The 27181-nt window shown below is 44.5% G+C and overlaps 1 protein-coding gene and 1 long non-coding RNA gene across 7 annotated transcripts in view; one reads left to right on the forward strand and one right to left on the reverse strand.

Moving 5' to 3' along the window:
* LOC146064698 (uncharacterized) overlaps positions 1-8562 on the reverse strand; it is a 62093-nt gene extending 53531 nt beyond the window's left edge. Inside the window, exon 1 of the long non-coding RNA XR_014471841.1 lies at positions 8513-8562. This is a non-coding gene — a long non-coding RNA (uncharacterized LOC146064698). The remainder of the gene's footprint in view (positions 1-8512) is intronic.
* ALLC (allantoicase) overlaps positions 3053-27181 on the forward strand; it is a 38028-nt gene continuing 13899 nt past the window's right edge. Inside the window, exons 1-11 of one of the 6 annotated variants that reach the window (XM_083178504.1) lie at positions 3053-3157; positions 9377-9426; positions 11907-11924; positions 12748-12876; positions 13044-13166; positions 15344-15394; positions 17580-17667; positions 20106-20228; positions 21868-21944; positions 22989-23121; positions 25982-26137. In XM_083178504.1, coding sequence (XP_083034630.1) covers positions 13077-13166; positions 15344-15394; positions 17580-17667; positions 20106-20228; positions 21868-21944; positions 22989-23121; positions 25982-26137 — 718 coding nt within the window. In that variant the 5' untranslated portion in view covers positions 3053-3157; positions 9377-9426; positions 11907-11924; positions 12748-12876; positions 13044-13076. Of the gene's footprint in view, positions 3158-9366; positions 9427-11625; positions 11925-12747; positions 12877-13043; positions 13167-15020; positions 15068-15343; positions 15395-17579; positions 17668-20105; positions 20229-21867; positions 21945-22988; positions 23122-25981; positions 26138-27181 lie in introns of those variants that run through there. The other 5 variants (XM_083178502.1, XM_083178506.1, XM_083178503.1 and 2 more) reach the window with 5 other exon arrangements.

Here is a 27181-nt window from a genome sequence, read left to right on the forward strand (position 1 = left end):
GGTTTGTGAATTCCTTATGGATAGCAACTAGCGATATTTCTGCAATTTTCTCACACATTTGCATGGGGCCGGTTTTCTTTCTGTCTGCGTGGTAGCAATCTATTTGCAGTCATCTGCAACTTTGCAGATGAACAACCAACTCTGAATAAGGCCTCAGGTGTGGTATAGCTCACAGAAAATGTCAAGGTCAACAATCAATAGATCGACTACAAAAGGTCCACATGCACAGGTTTGACCTTGGGAAAGGGTCGACACAAGGAAATGTCAACATGCTTTTTATAATAATTATAATTTTTTGGGGTGTCCTTGTCAACACCTGAGCATTTGGGACCCCCTATTAGTTTTCCCGCATCCCCTTGCTCCGCTACAGCCATGCTTGGCACACCTTCCCAGTTGCAGCTCACAGTGAGGGTAAGGCATGAAAAAGCCAAAAATCGCCGCGTTGATCTACTGCTCGAGACAACCATTTTACCATGTCCACAATACGGTTTTGACCTATTGGCTGTTGACCTAGACATTGTCTGTCAGTGATCAGGATATGTTGTGATCTGCTGTTTCCAAAGAAGCAGCATCGGATCATCTTTGTGAACATTGGCCTTCTTATTAACCCATAGGTTACAGAGTATGGCTGGGAAATTCATGCTGCTGAAGCCAGCAAAGTTGCCTTCCAGTCTGCAGCCAGACAATGAATGACATTTTCATTGGTGGAGAACTGGAGCTATAGTCAAATCAGGCTTACCGTCACACACTGTATAGAAGCATGCGGAGAGACAGCACCAGACCATAGATGTGGCAAGTTATGATTTGTACATTCATTCCTGGGGCATCAGTGCATTGCTTTGCCAAGGGCCTACAAAACTCATGATGCTGTTCTCTACAGTGCTGTCTGTGGCTACCAGATTACTACCCCTAAACGCTACTGTTGAGGGCACTGCAAGTGACATCGCAGCCCCAAATCTGTACATGCTTAGTGCAGCTTATGCTTTGTCCATATCCCAAACCCCTCAGGAACGTACCTAAACATTGGGTTTACTTACACCTATCAAAGACTTGGGTTTATTGGATGCTTGTTTTGCATGAATAAATGTTATGTTAAAAATTTTTAAATGTGAAATACTAGCCCATAATTTGCCATAAACTCTAATCCAAGACCAGGGACCAACTGGGGCTCTAAGACAGCCCTGAAATATTAACTTTGCAGGCGGACTACAAGACGATGTGGTCCCAGCTCCCAGGTGTGCACCATGAGGCTCTCTGAATACTGGGCTCCTGACCTTAGTGCTAGAAGGTAGAGCTGCTCAGCCAGCCCCAGTGTCTCTGTGTGGATGGACTGGCCCAAGGACATAGTTAGGCCCTTCTGGCCACATGACCAGTCTAAAGCTAATGGCCCCCATATATTGTGGCGACTTCGGTGAAGTCGCAATGCAATGACCCCTTGAGCCATAGGATCACGCAATATATCACATGCGGTCCTTTTACATGCAATATGTCTCAGCCAAACCTGCCAGGAGCCAGAAGCAATCCTGCAGATTACTTCTTCAGCTGGGGCGAATTGGCGGGTCTGGTGCAATGAGCATTGCATCGGATCAGCTGTCAGTCACCTGTAATATTGGCTCTTTTCCTTTGATTGATTGCTGCAATCACAGAAAAATAGCCCAAATTGCAGGTACAGTGTATGGGAGCCTTAACTATCGCCTAGATTCATTCTAATGATATCCCTGAAAGGTCTCTGCTCTTGCCATTTAGCATTTAGCTAAAAGTATAAATACCTCTCCCATAGACTCATTTGTGCTATTGGAACACTTGGTACATTCTAAATTATGGAAGGGGGGTGTATGGAGTGTATGCTGCAGCTGTGAAATTTTTATATTATGGCTAAATTAGTTCACTTGAACCCAACTATAACTGCCGAGCGCCAGGAGGTGTGTCTCAGAGTGTCCCAATCCAGTGCCACTCCGTCTCACACAAACCCCCCTGTAGTATATATAAAGATAGTTTATGTGCATTAGCTAGATAAGTTAGTATCTCTTTAAGAATCTTGCAGTGAGATAGAACATGTGACCAGGAAGTAAGGGGATTAGTGTTGGGAAAGACGATTCATTGAAATGAGTTGAGACACACGGCTCAGCTCAGTGAAGTGTGTTGAGTCAGTGACTCGACACTCGAGTCACGACTCATATGGAATTGCAGGCACAGGGAGACCGTGCAGGGCTCACAGAACACTCAGGGAGTTGCAGAGGCTCAGCCACTCAATGGGGCAGATGTATTAAGCCTGGCAAAGAGATAAACTGGAGTTAAATTTCAAGGAGATAACGCACCAGCCAATCAACTCCCAACTGTCATATTTCAAACACAGCCGATTGGCTGATGCGTTATCTCCTTCCACATTAACTCCAGTTTATCTCTTTGCCAGGCTTAATACATCTGGCCCAGTGTGCTCTGGAAGACAGGAAGTAAGAGTGGCTGGGCTCACAACTCATTTATTATTACAGGCACAGAGAGAGACAGTGCACGGCTCACAACACATTTAGGGAGTTGCAGAGGCTCAGTCCCTTGCTGCTGCTTAGTATCCAGCTTTAATAGTGATTGTGCAGTTCATCTGGCAGCTGCTTATGCAATGAATGTTAATAATATACCAACATAGATTCAGTGTTATGTAATTACTATGTAATTTACAATTTTTATTTTAATATTCTGGTGGGCTTGGATTTACAAATATATATCTATAGATATATATCTATAGATATATAATCTATAGATATATAATCTATAGATATATAATCTAGCAGCTGCCCTGCACGACTCATTATGAGTCGTGTGAGCTAAGCTTAGAGCTCATGTCCCTGCCTCCCTCCCCACTAGAAGTTACCCAGATTTGCTGGCCAATAATAGCTCAGCTCACTGCTCAGCCCCGCCCTGTGTCATTGACTGACATGTTTCATCACCAATAAAATTATCTCCACTCTTCCAGGCCCCCCTCTGAGGCAAAGAGAGTTGGGACTCGGGACTGCTGTCTCTGTCTGCAGTGGGGGGATAGAAGAAGGAGAAGGAGAGCAAGCATGTGGGGATGTCTAACTGTACTCCTGCAAGTATGATTTATACATAAGAAATAAAACATCTAATCTTCAGTGTGCAAGACTAATTGAAAGTAACAAAGGTATGTCAAGATACAACAACTGGCGACGAGGATAAACTTTTGATTACTTACATTCAGCAACTACAGTATATATTCCTCTTAGTAATCATGGCTGACATGCTAGCATTAATTCCTCAGTTTCTGCATACTGATGCCCCTAATGCAGCAGAATTATGGAGAAAATGGCTTGCCCAGTTTGAACACTTTATTGAAGCCATGGGGATAACTTCTGACAGCAAAAAGAAAAGCATGCTTCTTATCAGTGCTGGCCCCAAGATATATGAACTGTATGATACTTTGCCAGAGGAAGACACCAGGGATTATAACAAATGTAGGGGCTCTCTGAATGCCTACACCCCCTACATTCTAAATTATGAATAATGGGATCTCCACATGGGGAGATGTGCTAGAGCAGGGGTAGCCAACTCCAGTCCTCGAGAGCTACCAACAGTTCACATTTTCCAGACAACCTACAGTAGCTGCTGCACAGGTCTACTCATTGCTCATAGACACATTTTAGAAGATCCACAGGTGGAGCTAATTACATCACTTGTGATTCTGGGCCAGATGTATCAAGCTTCAAAAGTGATAAAATGGAAAGTGATAAACAGCCAGCCAATCAGCTCCTGCCTGATATTTTTCAAACACAGTCTGTGGCATGGCAGGTAGGATCTGATTGGCTGGGTGTTTATCACTCTCAGGGGCAAATGCAGGATTTTCAGAAGGGGGTTTCCAGAGGGGCGGAGCAAAGCACGGAGATGGACACTTAGGTGACCCAGTATATGCCGGGTCAGTTAAAGTATTATAGATAGACCAAATGTATATAAATAAAAAAATAAAAATAAAAATAAATACCGCTCAGCATGTCTTTGCCACACATTTATCGCACCCTGTTTCCCTCTTCACGCCTGCTCACATTTGCCTCACTCCTGACCTTCTCTGTTCCCTTCATCCTCTCACTTGTTGTTGTTTCATACTTAATTGGATTACTCAATCAACCTGATTTTACCCACTTGTCTCCTCTCTGACAGTAGTTCCTTGCCTGTTACCTTCTCTCTCACTCTGTTTTCTACCACATCCTCGCAAATCTACTACAGACGCTGTCTGTCCTCCCAAATCCCTCTGTCTGCTTTCACTAACCTACCCTCTCACCTTCGGTTCCTCATGGCTGTTAATCTCTCAACTTCACTTTCTCCAATTGCTCCTCCCCCCTCCCATCCCATACCTATCCTGACCACTCGCCCCCGCACCCCCACCCTCCCAACGACCCCCCCTCGCTTCTGCAATCCCAAAAACCTTATCCACATAAATACACAACCCAACCCCCCTCTTTCCTGTGCACTATGGAACGCCAGATCCATCTGCAACAAACTCCCTGCCATCCATGACCTATTCATCTCTAGAGCATTCCACCTCCTTGCTATCACCGAGACCTGGCTCTCCACCTCTGATTATGTCTCTCCAGCTGCTCTCTCCCATGGTGGCCTCTCTTTCTCTCACACTCCCAGGCCTGACGGTCGCCAAGGTGGCGGCGTGGGTTTTCTCCTCTCAGCCTCATGCACCCACAGTGTCATTCACCCTGAACGTAAGTTTTTAGGGATAGGGGGAAAAGGGATATGTCCGCACAGGCAGGTGCTATAGCACCACAGTTACCCCAGACGAGACGTTATCGATAGTAGAGCTCAGAGGGGGTGCAGCCAAAGACAATAAATGTAACAACAGAGAAAAGGACAGAGAAGAATGTCTTTTTTGTTGGCGCACAAAAGTAATTTTAGGAGAAATATATAAATTAAAATGTTATCTTTATTGGAATATATATTAAAATGAGAACTATCCACTCCGTGAAATATATCATGTATGTGTGTGAACAATAATTTTCAATTTTGTATCTTTAATAAAATTCAAATTCACTTTGAATTTGAATTTTATTAAAGATACAAAATTGAAAATTATTGTTCACACACATACATGATATATTTCACGGACTGGACAGTTCTCATTTTAATATATATTCCAATAAAGATAACATTTTAATTTATATATTTCTCATTCACCCTGAACCCTCTCTCCTTTTCTCCTCCTTTGAGTCTCACTCTATCCGTCTATACTACCCCTACCACCTTCGTGTAGCTGCAATCTACCGCCCCCTGGCCCTATCTCCCAATTTCTTGACAACTTCGCCGCCTGGCTTCCACACTTCCTCTCCTCTGACCTGCCATCTGTCATTCTTGGTGACTTTAACATCCCCTTGGATAACCCCGCTGATCCTGGCACCTCCAAACTCCTCTCTCTCTGCTCCTCTCTTTGCCTATCTCAGTGGACTACCTCTCCCACCCACATCCAAGGACACTCCCTCGATCTCGTCTTCTCTCGCTCTTGTTCCCTTACTGACTACACTATCTCGGCTTTTCCTCTTTCTGACCATCACCTCATCTTCTTCTCCCTCACCGTTTCCCCCTCTCCCACCCCCCCTCCCAAGCGCATTGTCTCACGTCATAACGTCAACACACTTGATCTTGCTGCCTTCTCAAACACACTGTGTCCTCTTCTCGCCCCAATCGCCCTCATGTCCTGCCCGAACCTCGCCGCCTCCCTCTATAATGACACCCTATCTACGGCATTGGACTCTGCCTGCCCTCCCTCCTCTATCCCCCTTCGATGCTCCAACCCCCAACCGTGGCACTCGCCTATCACCCGATTCCTTAAAAAGTGCTCTCGCACTGCTGAGCGCTTCTGGAAGAAATCACGCTCCCTTGCGGATTATCTCCATTTCAAATTCATTCTTTCCTCCTTCAGCTCTGCCCTTGCTCTGGCCAAGGAATCCTACTTTAAGTCCCTCATCCTTTCCCAATCATCCAATCCCCGCAGGCTCTTCGCCACCTTCAACTCCTTGCTCTTCCCCCCTCCTCCAGCTCTTCCGTCCTCCATCGTAGCCGCTGATTTTGCTACGTACTTTTCAACCAAAATCTCCTCTCTCAGGACTGCCATCACTGCTGCCATGACCTCACCCTCTCCCTCCTCCCCTCCTACATCTCCACTCCCCTCCTTCCAACCCCTGTCCTCATTTTACCCCACCACTGCTGCTGAAGTCCACTCTATCCTTCAATCCGCTTCTCCCTCCACCTGCCCGCTCGATCCTATCCCCTCCAATATTATCGGTCGTCTCAGTCTGTCAGTCTGCTCTCACCTGGCTCACCTCTTTAATCTTTCCCTATCCTCTGGGATCCTCCATTCCTCCTTCAAACACGCTCTTGTCTCCCCAATTCTCAAAAAAACAAATCTGGACCCCAACTCTCCATCCAACTACAGGCCCATCTCCCTCCTCCCTTTTGCCTCCAAGCTCCTAGAACGTCTGACCTATAATCGTCTCCTAAGCCACCTTACTGCTAACTCCATTCTAGACCCCCTCCAATCCGGGTTCCGCCCTTTACATTCCACTGAAACTGCCCTGACCATAGTCACTAACGATCTACTATCGGCTAAATCCAAAGGCCTCTTCTCTATCTTCATCCAGCTTGATCTGTCGGCTGCCTTTGACACTGTTGACCACCCTCTCCTGCTCAACACCCTCTGCTCCTTTGGCATCACTGGCACGGTCTTCTCCTGGTTCATCTCATACCTCTCCGATCGATCCTTCTCCGTCTCCACTCCGAGCTCCTCCTCTCCTACTACCCCGCAGCCAGTCCGTGTTCCCCAAGGGTCAGTCCTTGGCCCTCTCCTCTTCTCCCTCTACACCACCTCTCTGGGCACCCTCATCAGCTCCTATGGTTTTCATTACCACCTTTATGCTGATGATACCCTAATCTATCTCTCCTCCCCCGACTTATCCCCATCACTCCTGTCCAAGGTCTCCGAATGCCTCACGGCCATCTCAGCCTGGATGATCCAACGCTTCCTGAAACTAAACATGGCTAAAACTGAACTTCTAATCTTCCATCCCCCGAACATCCCCTCTTCTCCCACTATCTCCATCAGCATTGGTGAAACCGAGATCACGTCCACCGACCAAACGCGCTGCCTCAGTGTCATCATTGACTCCTCCCTCTCTTTCACCCCCCACATTCGTGCTCTCTCACAGTCTTGCCGCTTTCACCTACGCAACATCTCACGCATCAGACCATTCCTCTCCACTGACGCAACCAAAATTCTCATTCACTCTCTTGTCATCTCCCGCCTTGACTACTGCAACATCCTTCTTTCTGGGAAACTTCTCACCCGCCTCGCACCTCTCCAATCCATTCTTAACGCTGCTGCTAGGCTCATCTTCCTCTCCCACAGCTCTACCTCCGCCTCCCCCCTCTTTCTATCTCTTTACTGGCTCCCCATTCCTTTCCGAGTTTTCTTTAAACTCCTCACCACCACCTACAAGGCTCTCTCCTCCTCCACAGCTCCCTACCTCTCTTCACTGATCTCTATCCACACTCCCTCCCGTCCTCTTCGCTCCACCACTGACCGCCGACTGACCTCTAACCTAATCACCTCCTCCCACTCCCGTGTCCAAGACTTCTCTCGCGCTGCCCCCCTGCACTGGAACAACCTCCCGCCACCCATCAGGCTATCTGATTCCCTTACCTCCTTCAAGCACTCCCTCAAAACCCACTTTTTTCGACTAGCCTATCCCTCCTCCTAACCTCTTTTGATCCTCCTATCCTGCCTCCGTTCCCCCCTGGAACTACTTATCCTATTGTATTTCGTTCGTCCACCCACCTATTTTTAGTATGTTAACTTCTATGCGTAGGGTCCTCCTTCCTCACGTACTCACTCTACCTCATTACCTCACCTGTGCTCCTGTCCTGTTCTTCCCTTCCTCTACTTCATCTTCAGTCTCCTCGACAATTTCAACACCTACTTCTGAACTGATGCTGATGTTAGTTCTACCAGCTATACCCCTATTTATACTGTATTTTTCAACACACCCTGTACGTTACCTTGTAATTTATTTTTTTGTTTGCTATGTACGGCGCTGCGGACACTTTGCGGCACCTTATAAATAAACGTACTACTACTACTACTAGGGCCTGGATCAGTAATTTCCCTTAATTACCCCTTTACTGCACAGATGGTGGGAGATGGGGTGTGAGAAGGGGGCATTGGGCTGAATGATGGGGCCTTGATACATAATTTCCAGGGTGGTAGAGGATGTTTAATACGCAGAGGAGGGGTGTTTCGTGGAGTGGGCTTATTATTCATAATTTTCTGGTGGGAGGACAGCTTGCTTGACTGGAGATATCTCCAATTCCCAGAAATAGATTTCTTAGATTCTTAGATAATGGAATTAAAAACTAGAGAATCCCACCTACCAAATGGTACTGGGTACTAGGGGATCAGAGTTCAGGAGGCAGAGCAATTTGACAACGAGAATATAAAACTACATACCAGTTGTGTGGAGCTGGAGCAGTAACCAGCTGCTGGAAGGCTGATATCTCTGGTTCTGGGAACAGTAGAGACAAGCTACTAGTGTCCATCAAAAGGGGAGAGTCCTGAAATATCTGACTGGGAACAGCAATTAACAGGCTTGGATGGGGACCACTGTTTGAAGTCAGATATCTCCGGTTCCCAAGGGCCGATTTTTAAAATTATTGTACCCATGGAAAGAGGGGACCCTCAGATTTCAGCCTATGGCCCTTAGACTCCTGGGGGGTTTCTCGGTACTCAGAAACCCCCACTGCATGTGCTACTGACTCCATTTTTTCACTTTTGAAGCTTGATACAGTACATCTGGCACTCTGTGAGGAAATCTGGAAAACATTAACTGTTGGTAGCTCTCAAGGACTGGAGTAGGCTACCCCAGTGCTAGAGCATTCTGAGTGATGCTAGATAGCTCAGAAAGATCGCTCAGCACACAGCGATGTACAGTGATATGTCAGTGATGTGCCGCTCAGCGATCTTTCAGGGACAGTGTTCTCTGGAGAGAACACTGGCACTGACACCGGAGATTACTAGATTTTTCTAGCATACTGGATATTAATCGCCAGGCAATAGTGATGCAAAGATAGCGACACACACAGCAATGTAGGGGAATTTTCTAAGCAATCTAGTTAGAAAATGCCCTCAAATTGCCCCGTGTGTAGGCCCCATGAAGCTGCAAGTTTTACTTGTTTTGAAAAAAGTATTAGAGACTTTGTAATGTGATTTGTATTGCAGTCTCGTTAATGTTTACATTTCAGAATAAATCAATTAGAGAAGTAACTGATTGACAGGCTGGTTAAGGGTTGTTTATTACTGTATCTATTTAACCAGATGCTTTAACTGATGGGAGATATATGTATATGTGGACTCTTGTTTATAAGGTAAGACTGGATTAAATCTAACACTGTTGAATTTTTGATACCTACAGTACAGTATATTCGGTACTTGTTTCCTAGCACGGCCACAATCTTGTGGATCGTGTACCTTTAAGTTAAGGTACACGATCCACACGATGGACCCTATTTCCTTTGAAATCAGGTCCATTTTGCCGGCTAAGACACAATATCGGGGGCATCGCGTCGGTCGGGACCATTAACATTGGTCCCGACGCGACTGACGCGATGCCCCCGATTTTTCCATAAGCTTCAATGTTAAAAAATATTTTAACATTGAAATCGTGTCGGGAAAGGTAAAATATCGGGGGCATCGCGTCGGTCGGGACCATTAACATTGGTCCCGACGCGATGCCCCTGATTTTTCCATAGGCTTCAATGTTAAAATATTTTTTAACATTGAAATCGTGAGAAAATTTGAAAAATGTGAAATGGGCCAATATGACCCATTTCACATTATAGATGTCCCCGTCGTCACCCCACGATAGACGCCAACCCGAAGCGTGGCGTTCGCAGCGAGCCCCCGAGGGGCGGCGGTGCGCGTCCTCCGACCTTTTCATTCCCCTACTATCCACGTCGGCGTGGAGTTGAGAATAGAATAGTGTGGCGAGCGCAGCGAGCCACCGAGCCCAAAGCGTGGCGAGCGCAGCGAGCCCCGCGAGGGGACGCGTATAACTTCACAGGTATACGCGTCCCCTCGCGGGGCTCGCTGCGCTCGCCATGCGCTGCGCTCGCCACACTATTCTATTCTCAACTCCACGCCGACGTGGATAGTAGGGGAATGAAAAGGTCGGAGGACGCGCACCGCCGCCCCTCGCGGGCTCGCTGCGCTCGCCACGCTTCGGGTTGGCGTCTATCATGGGGTGGGGTTTACGCCGTTAAATTTGGGGGGGTTGGGAATATTTTACATTGAATCCAATGTAAAATCGGGTCCCAGGGACCCGATTTACATTTCATTCAATCAAAAAATCGGGTCGGTCGCGTCGATCGCATCGCATGCGACCAAATCGCATGCGATGCGATCGACGCGATTTTTCCGACACGACCACCCCGATGTAAATCGGTGTGGCCGTGCTAGGAAACAAGTACCGTATATTCAAATATTTGGACCTCTAATACAGTGGTTCTCAAACAAGGTCCTCAGGACCCCAAACAGTTTTTCCAGGTCCTCCAGCAGGTGCACTGTGTGTCACCAACTGTCACATTTTAAAAATCCACAGGTGACCTTTACAACATGAACTGCCTGGGGTCCTGAGGACTGAGTATAAGAGACAGTTGTCTAGAATATTAATAGATTAACAAACTAAAGTAAAAGTAATATATTAAAATTCTGATATAGTATATTAATTCATCATCATCATCATGTGCTCTATTTGTATCAATACAACTCTAGGTAGACTTATTGTATTCATTAATAAAAAATGGCATTTAACCCATGGATCTTTTTATGAAGTGTCTTTTCAATGTTTATTCAAACGAATGTAGACATAATGCCCAGCTGTAATATTACTAATAAACAAATTACCTGGTGTATGTTACTACTGACGAACTTTGAAGAACAGTCCATAACAACCAATATGTATTGTATTTGGGAGATGCAGTAATCACTATTGTATAATGATAATATCGTGGTACATCTATAGATTGGCCTTTAGCGTCTTCTGGCAATAGTGGGAGAGGGCAGCGGGGTAAAAGGTATACGTATTTGTTTTGCTTTCTTGAGACAATGCCAGGAACTGTATTGCATATTGAGTGAAGGGAACCATATGGAGACTGCTGCCATAATTAGATTAGCTTGAAACTAATTTTAAACATAATTTTTTTCTAGCAGAATGAGCAAAAAAGGTTTACAACAATTACACTACTCATTATATAAATTTTGGGCTAAGATTGAGTTTTATAATAGTGTGCCATGTACTGTACATACAGATGGAGCACCTCAAGCCAGGCTGGGGAATCACCAGATTCCCTTAGCTGGCGATCACCGGGGGACGTGCTCCATCTGAGGGGGACGTGCGAGCATCTCACATGCATGCGCGTCCCCGTCAACACGGTGGCGAGGAGTGATTTACCTGCCTGTGTCCGCTTCTGGGAAACGGGCAGCGATTGGAGGGGGTTGGGGCTTGGGGGGCTGGGGAGTGGGGCGAGCTGCAGCGTGGGGCGTTCGCGCCCCCTTCTGGCAGATGGCGGCAGCTGGCGGTTGGCGATAATCCCCTGTTAATGTAAGGATAGTCAACGTGGCACTTTTACACTTCCTACTCTTTACATTCCCTTCTGCTACATACCTGTTTAAATGTTGGGAATCCCAGGGTTTGACTATGATTAGACACCTACCCAGCACTATACTACAATGACATTTGTCAATTACACAGTCGCATATTCACGTTGACTTTCTTCAGACTTGTGATTTTGCCTTTTTTCTTGCACAACCTAATGCTAGCAATGTCATATATTTCCTGTAATTCTAGCCCCGAGCCTGGACACATGTAAGTCATCCCCTGCTCTGTTTAAATGTTCCTACTGCACCTCTTCTGTAATTTTTTCGTCTTTCTCCCCTTTCTTCTTTCCTCTTTTCATTTGAATCACTACATCTTTTAAATGATAAAGGAAAAATACAATCATTCTTTATCTAAATAGATATCTTATACTTTATGCCCATTTATAGGAATCTGTTACAGGTTGAGTATCCCATATCCGAATATCCGTTATCCAAATTATTCCGAAAACCAGACATTCCAGAAAGTGAATTTATTTTTTTTTTCTAAAAACTCACTGGGGACATTTGTAACAGCACTACTGAGGACATGATATGTAACTGGCACTATATATGTGCAAGACAATGATTGCTTGGCATTCAAATTCAGTGCTGAGATAGTACACACATTTTGTTTCACGTTTTGAAAACTTATTTTTTGAACAAATAAAATATATTTGTGTGTATTTTATGTGGTAATAAAATATATTTGTGTGTATATTATGTGTTTATACAGCATAAATGCAAGATACTTCAAAATACATCATTGAAATATTAAAATATTCCGAAATACGGAATAATCCGTTATCCAAAATTCTCCTGGTCCCGAGCATTTTGGATAAGGGATACTCAACCTGTATAAACATAACAACATTTTGCGAATTTGACAAAGCTTCAATAAAATCATTTATGATAAAAAATGTTTTTTTAAAGCTTTGGCAAATTCGCCGGAAGCTCACCGATGCCATCCTGGTTGCAGTCTATGACATTTACTTCATTTTTTATCTGAGGACACTGTGCAGTGCAGAGATTCTGTTTCTCAAAATTAATTTCAGAACTGATTTGGGGCTTCCTCAGGGACTCTTTTTGTATCATGCAAGGTGAGTGTGTGTGTTCTCTCTGAGAGACAAGACACCTACAAGAACATTGATGTCACGTCCCACTCTTCTGAGTGCAGCAAGGATGTAAGTCAACTCATTCCTTCTTTGGTGCTACTGTACATTCATTCTAGTCTTCACTGCTCCTCTGTTGTTATGTTGGTTGTGTACTCTATCATTCTGCGTTATACAGTTTCAGATAACCAATAGGTTGCATTGATTAGTCTCTTGTTCTATAAACCATTTTTTTTCAGTCATAGGATTGTGATTGCTAATAAATTAGCAAAATGGCTGCTACAAGAGAACATGGACTTCCAGAATCCGCTCCAGACTTTGTGCAGATGAATAACCTGGCTTGCAAAACAGTTGGGGGAAAGGTACACATTGGGTTAAATGTAATAGGGTGAGAGAATCAGAAAGTAAGAGATTTGGTAAGAAGTCTCCAAAACTGGTTTTGCGGTGTAAATGATTGCTGCTTTAAAAAAACTGGAGATTTCTTACCAAATCTTTAATTTTCTGATTCTCGTCTCGTATTAAATTTCACCTCTTGTATCTAACATAATAACTGTTACAACTGTATGATGAGATGAAGAGATCAGTAAACTAAATGGGTGAAAGTGAGAGATTTGGTAAGAAATCTCCAGTTTTTTTAATGCGGCAACCATTTACACTGGAAACCATGTGATGCTCCCCTGAATTACGTACATTGCTGGTGCCTTAGCCCAGGATGCGTCTCCCCACCGGATGCTGGTGTCCACCGAGTGCTGGTGGTATCACCCCCCTCCGGCCCACACTCCGCTCCACCACCCGCCGCTCAAGCCCCGCCGCCCGCCCTTCGTCGAATAAGTATTATGCCACATATTAGCAGGGCGCCCAGCTATGTTACGCTGACAACGTAGCCTAAGGTACGTTGTCAGCGTAGCTAATACCCCAGCGCTAGAATTTCTGAGATGCCCATACCTCCCAACTTTCTTGTCCCCGGACCCGGGACACTGCTGATGCGTGCCGAAAGAGTGGCTTAATTCAGGGGGCGTGGCCTATATTCGCGGCTCTCCCACGAGGCCACGCCCCCATTTTGCCGCTATGGGGGCATGACCCAGAGGCTCTGTGAGCCTCTAGCCATGCCCCCAGCCCCCTGGCTGCGGGAATAGACGCTGTGCGCATGCGCACAGCGTTTATTCCCCGCTGCTTAGCAGCCGACAGGGGGGACTCCCAACAGCCCCCCCTCACCGCAGGACACTGCCACCCGCGGGTGGGACAGCGGGACAGGCCCTAATAATTGGGAATGTCCCACTAAAATAGGGACTGTTGGGAGGTATGGATGCCACCTCCACACTTTCACTGGAAAGTGAGGGTCGGTGACAGTGTGTGAGGTTTGTGGGCATGATGTTAAAGTTTGGCCCAGGGTGCAGTGAAGCCTTACACCTGCACTGATTGCCACACCACTTATTAATAATAAATAAGGTACTTGTGTAGTTTCACAGCGCCGCAGCGCACACACTCTGTCTCTGAAACTTGGCAGCCTGCCAGAAGCTCTGTTTAACTGTGCGTGTGCCGCTCTAGCTCTGTTTAACTGTGCGCGTGCCGCTCTAGCTGTATACTACGTATTGTAAGCTACGTGATCAGCGTAGCGCCGGGCAGCAGCAGCAGCGCACTGCCCAGGCGCTGACAGGTCACTGTGGTACTTGTAGTTCCACAGTGAAATAGCCAGCCCTGCGCACCGCTGACAACGTGGGCATGTAAAAGTGGACATCCCGGGCACACTGCTGACATGCCGGGGCTTCTAAACTACACACCCCGGCACACCGCTATCAAAGTGGGAGTCCCCCATGCAGACGCTAAATTTAGACGCAAAAGCGTCTGAAACCCGGACTATCTGCAAGCCGCTAAGAAGGGGGAGTCAGGATTCAGACGATAAAGCGTCTGAAACCCGACTACCTGCTAGCCGCTACCTGCTAGCCGCTATGAAGGGGTCGTGTCCTCCACGCAGACGCTAAAACTTAGACGCTTTAGGGGTCACCATTAATGATTTTACCCAACTTTTTTTTTCTATATTAGCCTTTGATTATACCCACACAGTTATCATTCGTTTTATTTGAAGTTCATCTTTGATGCGCTCTATAATTATGTTGGGTTCAATCCAACATTAAATGGTTTAGAACATTTGTACTATTTCTATTGAATTAGCTGAGCAATCACACTTCTCTTCTGCAACATCTGTAAACATGTAGTTACAACATACCAGCATTTTCCAGCGGACCGAGAACAGTCAACTCAGGTAAGATCTGTTAAACATTAATATTCCGCACTCTTAAATATTACCTATGTTTTCCTACGGTCTTACTGGTACATTCGTCCACTCTGAACAATTTATATTTAGAATGTAAGTTAGTAACGATTAAAGACCAAGTAGTACTTGTACGCCTATTAAAGGTCAACTAATTCATTAGCGTAGAAAATTAATTCAGATGTGTTGTTAATACAATGTGTCTGATAGATAATTTTCCAAATTGCATTTTCAGGATGTTGGACAATTCTCGCTCTATATTTGCAGGTGCTGTTTGCAACAGATGACTGGTTTGCTGCTGCAGAAAATCTTTTAAGTGTAAGTTTATGATACTAAGGACCGTAACAACAAAGGTGTAACTACTGGTATAGGAGGGGTAACAAGAGGTTTCCTTGGGACATGGGAGCTTACAGTTTGCTATAGAGCTGCCTCCTCTGCTGCCATGGCTGAGCCCGAACATCTTGAGTGCCGCTCTCAGAAGAAGAGTGTGAGATATGCAGACACAGAGTCAACATTGGGTTGTATTGAAATGTTTTTGTGCCTGTAGCCACTAGAGAATTTTTGCACCTGCAACCGATATGCGTGGAAGAACCGGACCATAATGAGCACGATCAGTGCAATACAAAGATCAATGTCGTATAGCCCAGCAATTTCCCGTAGCTTTAGACGGGAGATCCGGCGTGATATGAATACGGCCCATGGAACTCCATGGTGCATAATTGCAGACACTGCAAGTTTAGCAATCTAGTGTAGCTGGATATTAAAATCTGCGCAGAGAAAAGTGAGTTTCACAGTTTCCACAAAGCGCATGAATCTGCCAATGCTTATATTGGTCAACAGCAGGGATTTGGCATATTTTTATTAATATTACAGGTTGAGTATCCCATATCCATAGATCTCTTATCCTAAATATTACCAAAAACGTGTTTTTTTTTAGAATATTTTGGATTTTTTTTGTTCCCCCCCTGCCCCTTTTTTTCATACTTACCAAGTCCCCCGATGTCCACGGCGGCCTTCAGGATCTTCTTCAGCGGTCCAAGGAGTGCATTGCCCGTGAACTCGCCCAATGCACTCCTGGGACCACTGAAGAGGACCCTGAAGGCCTCTGTTGATGCCGGGGGACACTGTGGATGCCATGGGACCATTGAAGCACCACCAGGGAACCAGGTAAGTATTAAAAAAATAATAATTCCAAAAACCGTAAATATCTCTTATCCAAAATTCTCGTGGTCCCGAGCATTTCGGATAAGGGATACTCAACCTGTTTTATTATTTGTAGTAGTAGTAGTATCAACATCATCATTAACATTTACTTATATAGTGCTACCATATATTGATGTGGTTTACAATAGGGAACAAATCAGAATTATAATGAATAGTACAGTAATGAAACAAGATGGGGTAACAACCAACTGGCATAGAGTAGATTAGTTACAATCTTGCAATCTTTTGGAAACACAGTGATTCAAAATTATTTTTTTCAAAGCTTTGCAGTAAACACAGAAACTTGTTTTTTTATGACCAATAACCAATATCGACCAATAAGATTCTACTATATCTACTACTAGATATCTAGCACCTTCTAGATTATAGATCTGATTGGTTGCAATGGGCAACATCTTGTAGGATTTATTGCTGACTATACTACACAATTACACAGATGTTGTGTTATTTTAATGACCTTTAATATTTGCTTTCAAATTGTGTTCAGACAATTGATAAAAATAAAGAGAATAAAACATAAATATTACCAAAAGTTGTGACAGATGGATTGATATGGGCAGTGGCGTATCAATAGCTCCACAGCCCCCGAGGTCACTTAGAGGCACTAGGGAAGTTTGGGCACCACGGGGTCTGTGGAAGCTATTGCTGCTGCCGAATCTCTGATGCCTGAGTCCCGGTGCTCCTCCTGTCCTCCTGTAAAATGGCTGCCCTGTTCACAGCAGACAGTTATTAAGGATGCTAGAGGAAGCAGCGACCTCCTGTTGCATCCTAAATAAGGCGGCGGCCATTTTGGATGTGATATTCAGAGAGAGGAGCAGGAGCGTCGGGACTGACGATAGTAGAAGCAGGTCCAGGAAGCCGGCCCCGGGACCGCAACGGATCGTCGCGGCAGAAGAGGGGGTAAGTGCAGGTGACTGGGGGAGGGGGAGTAGGAGGGGGGCGCACACAATCCAGTGGTGGGGGGGCGCCCCAATTGTAGTTACGCCACTGGATATGGGACCACCAACTTAAGTTCCAGTCACAAAGGAATGACACATGTAGGGTTTTATTTAGCAAGATGGGAGTTCTATTGAAGATAAGATGTTGCTATGGGCAACCAACCAGATACTATCTATTATCTTCTAAAAGGTGTTAATACGTAGATTCTGATTGCCTGAAAAAAAAATCTCATATTCAATAGAACTCCCATTTTAGTTAATAATCTCCGTAGGTTTGACTCGTTGGAAGATGCGCAGCTGGTCCCAGAACTTGTCTTATATATAATACTTTTACTTTACAGAAACATGATCCTGAATTCAAAACTGGTCTCTTTACAGAGTATGGGAAATGGATGGATGGGTGGGAGACTAGGAGGAAGAGAATTCCAGGTGAGAAACAAATGAGCCAATTGCAGAGAGCAGAGATGTGCATTAACCGTAACTATCAATAAGCTGCGAATGTTTCCTCATTCACCTACACTAAATGTGACACGGGAAAGGAATATGCAGAATTTCTTACCTATTTACGAATTAAGCTTTTATGTTGTATTTTAGCTGCATCCAAAGCAGGGTTGCCTACTGCGCCCTCTCGGCAGGTAGGGATAAATGCCGCAATCCGCGGGTCTCAGAGGAGGGGGCGGAGCTAAAACGTCACAATCGCGTCATTTTAGACCCGCCCCCTCCACGGAGATCCATGAATTCGGCTATTTTACATCATGGGGCCGGGGCTTAATGACGTCCCCCGAACGGCTGCTGAAAGTCTCCTCTCCGGGTTTCTCCAGGAGAGGAGAATATAAAAGTCGGCAACCCTGATCCAAAGTCACTTATAGGGCAAAATGTAATAGGGTGTGATAATCAGAAAGTGAGAGATTTTGGGAGAGTTTCCCCATTTTTTAAAGCGGCAATCATTTACTCTGCAAAACTAGGTTGAATTTGCCATGTAAATGATTGCCGCTTTATAAAAAATGGGGAAACTCTCCCAAAATCTCTCACTTTCTGATTTTCACACCCTCTTACATTTGGCCCATAGTGTCCTAGGCAGTGGTGTCACAAGGGGGTGCCGAGGCTGTAGGCCGCACCCAGGTGTCACCTGCTGACGGGTGACACCGAAATGCCAGCTCCTGTTCAGTGACAGGAGCCAGTTGCTGCACTGTAACAATCCATGCAGCACCCTGTTCCTATCACAGTGCAGGAGCTGGCACCGCAGCCTACACTGTCATTGGGGCAGCCTGCATCTCTCCACCCCTTGGAATGAGACCTCACTCCTCCAGTAAGAACACAGCCCCTCCCAGTGAGGCACCCCATTTCCCCTGGCATGACTATTATTCCCTGCTGCGGTTAGTGACACCTCTGTTATTAGATGCTTAGAATGAGTATATTTGTTACAAAGCTTTTGCTACCTGGCTCATTGGTATCAGTTTTCAGTCTCTTGTCTTTCTATCCATGTTAGTGTCAGAGTTGAACACAGCAGCTGCATGCAATGCCAGTCTTAGCATCCAGGTTACTTTTGCATTGTGCCTTTGTTACATTAGCGAATATAGGGCCTGATTCAGTATAAGCTGCAGTTTGCTAAAAAGAAACAAAAAAACATGCATCTAGTGTCTCCTGCATGTTTGAGGCTGCCCAGCAGTGGTGTAGCTAGGTGCCATGAGGAAGGGCATGTTTTGCGCCCCCTGATTTGCTCTTGCGTGGCAAAAAGGGGGCATGGCCTAACATTATACCACACATCGTAATGCCCATTGCACATTTTAGTGAACTTTGTAATACCCATTACACATAAAGCTACATGCCGTAATGCCAATTACACATAAGGCCACACATGATGCCCATTACATACTATATAACAAACAATGCCCATTAGACATTTGACACATAAGTGCCACTTATCTACATGTTCGATGCCAGGAACTTCATGCTCAATGCCAGAGGCTTCATGCTCGATGCCAAGTTGGCTTCATGCTTGATGCCAAGGGGGACTGAAATTGCTCATTGCCAAGGGGGACTGAAATTGCTCGTTGACAAGGGGACTGAAATAGCTTGCTGCCAAGGGGGACTGAAATAGCTTGTTGCCAAGGGGGACTGCCCGCCCAGCTCTCCAGTTCCCCGCTATGCCCGGCTGAGCCAGTGTCCGCTGCTATTTTCAATTCTCAAGTCTCCCGCTGGACCGCTAGCCAATACGCACTCGCAAGTCCAGCAGCCAATGCTGCTTCTGATTGGCTGCTGGACCGCAAGCGCCTACTGGCTACCGGTCCAGCAGGAGACGAATTGAAAATAGCGGCAGACTCCAGCCGGGCACTGCGGGGACCGGGCGAGCAGGCAAGCAGGGCGGGGGAGCTGGTGGCAGAGCTTGAGGTGCACAGCTCCGGGGCCCTGTGATATTTCGGCGACCAGAGCTCATGCTCCGCCGGCTCCACCCTCACGGCATGTGTTCTACAGTACTTTATTAAAAAAATCACATAGTAATACAAAAACAATCCTCCATCATTGCCTTGGCTTCCTTCAGTTGACCAGTAAACCTAAAGTAAAATGTTATAAAATGTAACAAAAAGTTTGTTGTGTTTTTATTGCTCTATCCACAGAACTCTTGGCATCCTAATGTAATTGTAACAGAGATAATTACAACTTAGAAGTGGATAAAATAATGCATCTTATAATATATCTTTGGATTCCAAATTCCATGTGTAATGTGTACAACACAGCTGCTAAACAAGTAATAGGCGGCACAGATTTATACACAGAATCCAGTGAAACCCGTAGAACACATCAAATCACACTGTAGAGTATATTTCACTGAGAAAAGTTTTACAGGACAATGCATTTTACCCTAGGTCACGATTGGTGTATAATTGAGCTGGGAATACCAGGGATAATCCTCGGATTTGAGGTGGACACACATTTCTTCACTGGAAACTACGTTCCACACATTTCAGTCCAGGCAGCAAGCTTACAAGGTATCTAATACTTTTAGAAAATGTTTACACCATATGTATTTGCAAAATAGCAATGATACCTACAGCAGTGGATTGCCACACACATAGTAAGTTGTATCAGAAGTAGAATGACATAATGCAAATTTCTTTAATTAATTTAATCTATTTGTAATATAAACTATTTATAAAAAATGCGTACTACTAGCTCTGCTTTTTCATTGTAGCCATTTCCACTGAGCTGCCAGTTGGTGGTGATTAAGTGGATGGAATACCGGAGAATAGGAAAGGTTCTAAGAGGACCTGCTACAAATACGCCATATGGCTGCTGGGTGGATGATGAAACATAGTTTAATGTTTAAATTGAGTAAAACATATGCAAAGAGTTCTAAGAAATGATGGAACATTATATGAAATCTGAGTCTCATCACAAAAAATGGGAACGATGCAAAATCTATAATTTCAGTCGAGTGCGCATAAAACCCGTGTTTAGGGATGCCAATCCCAAGGCATTTTCTCAATCCCAGGATTCCAGGGATAACTGGGATTGAATTTGTCAATGTAATGTAAAATTGTAATCCCCCCTCTCTGGCTAAAACCGGGCACACCACAATGTCCCTTACCCAGTGGTGGCAGGCAGCAGCAGGAGCTGGATGATGCCATGGTGAGGAGCTAGGTAGTGCAGCGGGCAGGAGCCAGACTCAGGGCTGCCGAGAGGTATGCCGGGCCCCGGTAGAATTTTGGGGCGTGGCCTAATCGCAGAGGCATGGCCACCTCACGTGATTAGACCACACCCCCAAAATGTTTAGAGGGGGGTGAAAAACACTCTAAAGTCGAGGGGGGAGGTTACTGCCCCCTTCCTACAGCATGTTCTGTGCTGAGAGAAGGCTCAGCATGAGCTCTCATGCTGTCAGCATAGCACATGCTGTAGAGGTGTGTGATGCCCGGGAGAGATGTAGGGGGAAGGGGGGGTTGGACCAGGGCCCCTCCAGCAAGCCCGGGCCCGGGTAATTAGTACCCGCTCCCCCCCCCTCTCGGTGGCCCTGGCCAGGCTGCGCAGCTGGCGGTGTGGCAGGCAGGAGCTGGGTGGTATGGCAGGTGGGAGTGGAGTGGCAAGTGGGCTCTGCAGCGTAACCACTAACATCGGGTCACTCTGCACACATCCGGGGTTAGGAGCAGCTTGGCAGCATCTGAGCGGGTGCTCAGCGCTGCCTAGCATTAGACAAGCCCATTAGCAGGCTACAGAATCCCAGGTTTGGAAGCTACAATCCCTGGATTCAAATCCCAGCGTTTTTAGGGACAAATCCCGGGATCCGCCAGTCTCGATCCTGTGGATTGGCCACCCAACCTGTGTTACAGTAGGCTGAATTCATGCATTTTAATAGGCATCCCAATGGGGTACAAACTAAAATGCATGATATAGTGGGAGATGTGGGGCACTTTAGTGATGATGTAGGGGGCTGCTCTCAGTGTTTGCCATAAAGACACAATGTCAGTATCGCCCCTTCATCACTCCTGATTACATTGACCCCTTACAATTGATTATTTTGTGTACTAAATTTGGTATTTATTCTTCTTCTATTATTACTACCTTTGTCATAAGAAAAAGTAACACCGAGATGTTTTGTGTTTGACTTTTCTCAATCATTTCACCTTTTCTAAGACAAGACTGAATTTCCCCCACGGGGAGACAGATTGGGATCTGCTGCATCCGAGAAAGATTTTAAAGCTGTGGAACAGGTATAGAGAATAAGAGAAACAATTAGATGTGTTATAATACGGTGTTAAGATGTACACAAATATATATATATTAATGTACTATAATCATTGGGCTTAAAGCTGTACATCATAACAACAGGTAAAACAAACAGTTACTGTACATGTCATTTCCCAATAATATCAGTTCCAAAAGGAATATAACACAATAAATATCTCCTTAGACCCCGTGGAATGCCCATTAGTACCTTATAACAAGAAACTTTCCTTGAACTAATTGTTATTTGAGTTCCTGAAGACGCTGCATATATGTACTGTATATGGTGGAGTGGACTAGGAAATCTTGGACACTGCTTGTATGCAGGCAGCATGGGCAGATGGATAATTCCATAGCCACAGAGTGATTCCACTAGCCCTGGAAGTAAATGAAAGCCTTGGTTACAGGCACTTGGCTTATCTCATGTCCTCGCCCCAAATGAATATATAATACTAGTTAAATGCCCGTCAAAATGACAGCTTAGTCCAACCATATACCCCAACATTGCCACATACATAGTTCATCATGCCTAAACATGAACAATGTGTTCAAATCGTGCACGAAGGGTCGTTTATCTTTTCGCCTGCTGAAGGGTTTAGCAGGTTCGATGAGCAACCGGCATGCACCCAAACTGGATCATGATCATGCCCACACACTAAGGTTTTTAAATGATTGGTCATTCCGATCGGTCGTAAACGGCCTTAATGTTTAAAAAATCTCACCGTATTTATTTATTTGTATTTATTTACAGTTTCTTATATAGTGCAGCAGATTCCGTTACAGTTTCTTATATAGTGCAGCAGATTCCGTTGCGCTTTACAATAGTAGACAGTGATAAAACAAACTGGGTAACAACAGACAGACAGACTTGGAGGTAGGAAGGCCCTGCTGCAAGCTTACAATCTATAGGGATATAGGAGTATGCCGTATGTGGGCACCTTTAGCCTGGGGATTTTGGTTAAAGAACACACTGTATTTTAGTTTCTCAGAATGTAATACTTACATATCAGTTTCTATTTCCTTCTTTATAGCTGCATTCAGAAAAGTGGGACTACCTTCTAGAAATGACAGAGCTAAAGCCGGGATACCCCGATTGCTGTCACAATTACTTTCAAGTCACTTCAAAAGAAAGATGGACACACATACGACTTAATATCTACCCAGGTACCTGTAATTGGAAATACACAGTGCTAGAGAAAGATTTAACCATATCAACATCAGTTCCGAAGGCAGAACTGAAGATCAGGACTGCCATCAGAAATTGTGGGGCTTGGGAATGATAATATAGGCAGGGCCCCCCCTCCCTTTCTCGAACATCTGCAATACCTGGTGACACCTGTGTCTGCAGCATTGTGAAAGGGTCAACCCAGGTCTTAAATCCTGGCTCACCGACCTCGGTCAAGAGCAAGGTCGTGACCCGGAATTTAAGACCCAAGTTGACTCTAGCTTTAACTCGGTAATTTGCTTCTTGGTGTGATATAATAAACCAAAATGTTAAACTAATGACTTGCTTCTACAGAGTAGCATTGCTTCTGATATGAAAATATAATTCTTTAAAGCACAAAACAGGAAGAAAATAATAACAAGTGTTTCTCCATTAATTGTAACTTGTCAGTCGTATCGCCTTATTGTAAAAAAACTCTAAAACAGTACCATAAAAAATAAGTATTTAGTATATAATAAAACTATAGGATATTATAAACATCCACACATCTTATGTGTACCTTTAGCATGTCATATTTATAAATTCTTAACTTACATAACTAAACCTGAAATAAAGACTCAGAGGCATAGGTTTGGCAGAAATTAACTGATTTATTTGTAGCAATATTTTAAGCTAAATTGAGTATTTAAATTAGATTAATTAATTAATTAATGGTGGCCAAGAAAGAACGGCTACTACTGTAACTCCACCCCAACTTTAACGTAACTGGCCTAACTCAAAAATAAGCGATATCCAACTCCACCCAAACAGCCAGGTGGGGTCGCTGTCCCCGAACGGGTGATCCAACTGAAAGGCCTAAGCCAATGAGGGGTGAGTGCATCGCAAACAAGCCATTAAAACGTCAACATCAACACGTAGTGTGAGCTAATTGATTAAATCTGCTGTTCTTTCCAGCCTATCAGCTAACGCGATTAAACCCACCACCCTCAATAAAACAAAAGGGGAAGGGAGGGCGGGGAATTCTGCAGGAAGAAGAGGAAGTCTACTCCTCTTCCTGTAATTTTAAATTCAGTCAACCTAGCCAGCCCTATGCCCTTATTGGATCCCTGAGTCACATGCATCCCAGTGTGACACACAGATGGGGATGTTTAATTCACTCCATGTCAAGTTCTGGCATTACGTTACTCAAATAATACAAAATAATTTACAGGATATCTAAAATAAACAAATATTAATTTATAAACTGCAATAATACTCAATAAAAGTCTTAAATGAATCTAAGGTGGACAAGTGCATAGCTACAAGGTCGTTCAGCTTAATATACAGACTATCCTATGGAATTTTAATGGCTTTAATAATGATACCTGCCCAATTTGTGCATACTGTATGGAATTCTGGCAAGTTGATGTATCTGTCTCTGTTGGCCTGTATACTGCAGGCACCTCCAAGTGAGAGTGATAAACGACTACTTTGTGACCTTCAAGATAAAAGTGCGATGTGTGAGTGGTTTAGCAGAACGAGGTCCAATATCTTGACAAGTTTCAATGATAATATATTTTCTTGAAAATCTTTTACTTTTCATACCCTCACTAATACAATAGTTTATAAATTTAAGGTTTTACATGTTTTTACTTCTTGATTAAACTGTATTCAGGCCTCCTGGACTAGAGAATGTTACTCAAATGTTGGTTAAGAATAACTTACAGTTTAGTTGTAGTGTGAAAAGGTCACTGTTGTGTGTATGGGACCAATGGTGTGGTGTGTGGTACCAATGGTGAGGCAATGTTGTCACATAGAAGTTATATCAGTCACGTTATGTTCGAAGTGAATATCTGAGAAAAAAAATCTCGTTTGCCTTGTTCTGTTTCCAAAATTCTTCTGCTATAATTATTACACTGTTAAGTGCTTACGGTACTTGTGTACTAGCACGTCGCCCGATTTTTTAATCGCATCGCATGCCATACACCCGATGGCATGCGATGCGATTCTAACCTAATGGGTGCTTACAATGGTTAAATGCACCCCCACGCCACCCCCCAAGTATAAACGTGAACCCGAAGTGTGGCAAGCGCAGCGAGCCCGCGAGGGGCGGCAGTACGCGTCCTACGACCTTTTCATACCCCCACTATCCACGTAGGCGTGGAGTTGAGAATAGAAAGTTTGGCGAGCGCAGCGAGCCACCGAGCCCGAAGCATAGCGAGCCCCGCGAGGGGACGCGGATACCTGTGAAGCCCGCGAGGGGACGCGGATACCTGTGAAGGTATCCGCGTCCCCTCGCGGGGCTCGCTTCGCTCGCCACGCTTCTGGCTCGGTGGCTCGCTGCGCTCGCCACACTTTCTGTTCTCAACTCCACGCCGACGTGGATAGTGGGGGTATGAAAAGGTCGTAGGACGCGTACCGCCGCCGCTCGCCACGCTTCGGGTTCACGTTTATACTTGGGGGTGGCGTGGGGGTGCATTTAACCATTGTAAGCACCCATTAGGGTGCTTATACAATTTATAATCGCATCGCATTGTATGGCATTGTATGCCATATACAATGGCATACATTTTTAAATTGTATGCCATTGTACAACATCGGCCGATATCGCGTTGCATCGCATCGCATCGCATGCAATATGGTCTGCGATGCGATGGGCGCCGTGCTACTACACAAGTACCGTGATTACTTTTAGGAAGCATACTGTATTTAGAGACAAGTCACAGGATAGTACTGTTGTTAGTAGTAACCAGTAGTTTTCAACACATTTTGATTGTAAATCATGGACTTATTCAGAGAAAAAAGAAAATGTTCTAATTTCGCACTACTGATAGCTATGGCATTAAGTGCTACTAACGTTTGTGTATTGTTTTTACATAGATGGAGGGATAGCTCGCTTTAAAGTCTATGGCATTGGACAAAGAGATTGGTCTTTGTGTGGCCCAAATGATTTGGAAGACCTACTGTCAATGAGTAATGGAAGTGTCTGCCTCGGATTCAGTGATGCACATTATGGACATCCCCGAAATCTCATGGGTATCTAAAGAAACATCAAATAATCCATATCATTTTCTAAATTAAAATGAGTAGTAATTGTAAAGTTGAGCACAATTCTTTCTAGCTAAGCTATCAGGATAGGACTGTGACTAAAGAGTTCCCATGGCAAACAACAGTTCACGTATAAAAACAGCAAGAGCTCAATTAATCAGTTTGAAGGTGGTGCCTTAATTTACTGGGTGCCCAACTGTCTACTGGTGCCACCACTGAGTACAGAGGAGTTAAGGGATTCAGGGGCAGATATAGAAGCAGTGATAAGGGAGGAGAAGTGAGCCAGTGGAGAAGTTGCCTATGACAACCAATCAGCTGCTCTGTATAACTTTATTGTATGCAAATTATAGATGTTACAGTACTTTAGGGCTGTAGGTTTTCATGGGCATCTTCTCCACTGGCGCAGTTCTTCTCCCTTATCACTGCTTCTTACATCTATACCACTGTGTGGTTAATGGCTCTGTACTGCAGTTATTGTATTAAAAGAAACTTTAACCCTTTGCAATCCAATTTTTTTTTTGCAATTCAAACAGTCTGGTTTAAATGTTTAGATTAATTGTAATTTATTTTATTTTTTTATAAAAAAATGGTCTACATTGAATGTTGGACAATGTTAATGTTCTTATTTTAAAGTGGCTCACCATTGGATCTGCTACTAGCGCTAGGGCTGTTGAGCCTGACTAGACGTTGGACCTGAAAGGGTTAAGCTTTTTTTGTGATATTTTTTGTGGACATTTTTTAAATTAGTAATTTAGTGATTTTATTTATTTCAGAAATCAGTAGTTACAGGCCATCTTCCAATTATATGTAAATGCATAGTAAATGCATGAGCATAAAGGTTCAACCATTGGTAAAATACAGGTGCATAAAAATTTCTATAGGATAGGAGGGAGAATTGAAAACACCCTTATCACTGCACAACATCCTATGTAATAGGGTCAAAAAAACTGTATTATACTGTATGACATGAGAATTGGATCCCATACATCTGAGTTGCATAATCCAGTTAAAGAGCTCCCAAAAACCCAACAC

The sequence above is a fragment of the Crinia signifera genome, chromosome 3 (genome assembly GCF_055691185.1).
Source record: "Crinia signifera chromosome 3, ASM5569118v1, whole genome shotgun sequence".
In the NCBI taxonomy this organism is placed as follows: domain Eukaryota; kingdom Metazoa; phylum Chordata; class Amphibia; order Anura; family Myobatrachidae; genus Crinia; species Crinia signifera.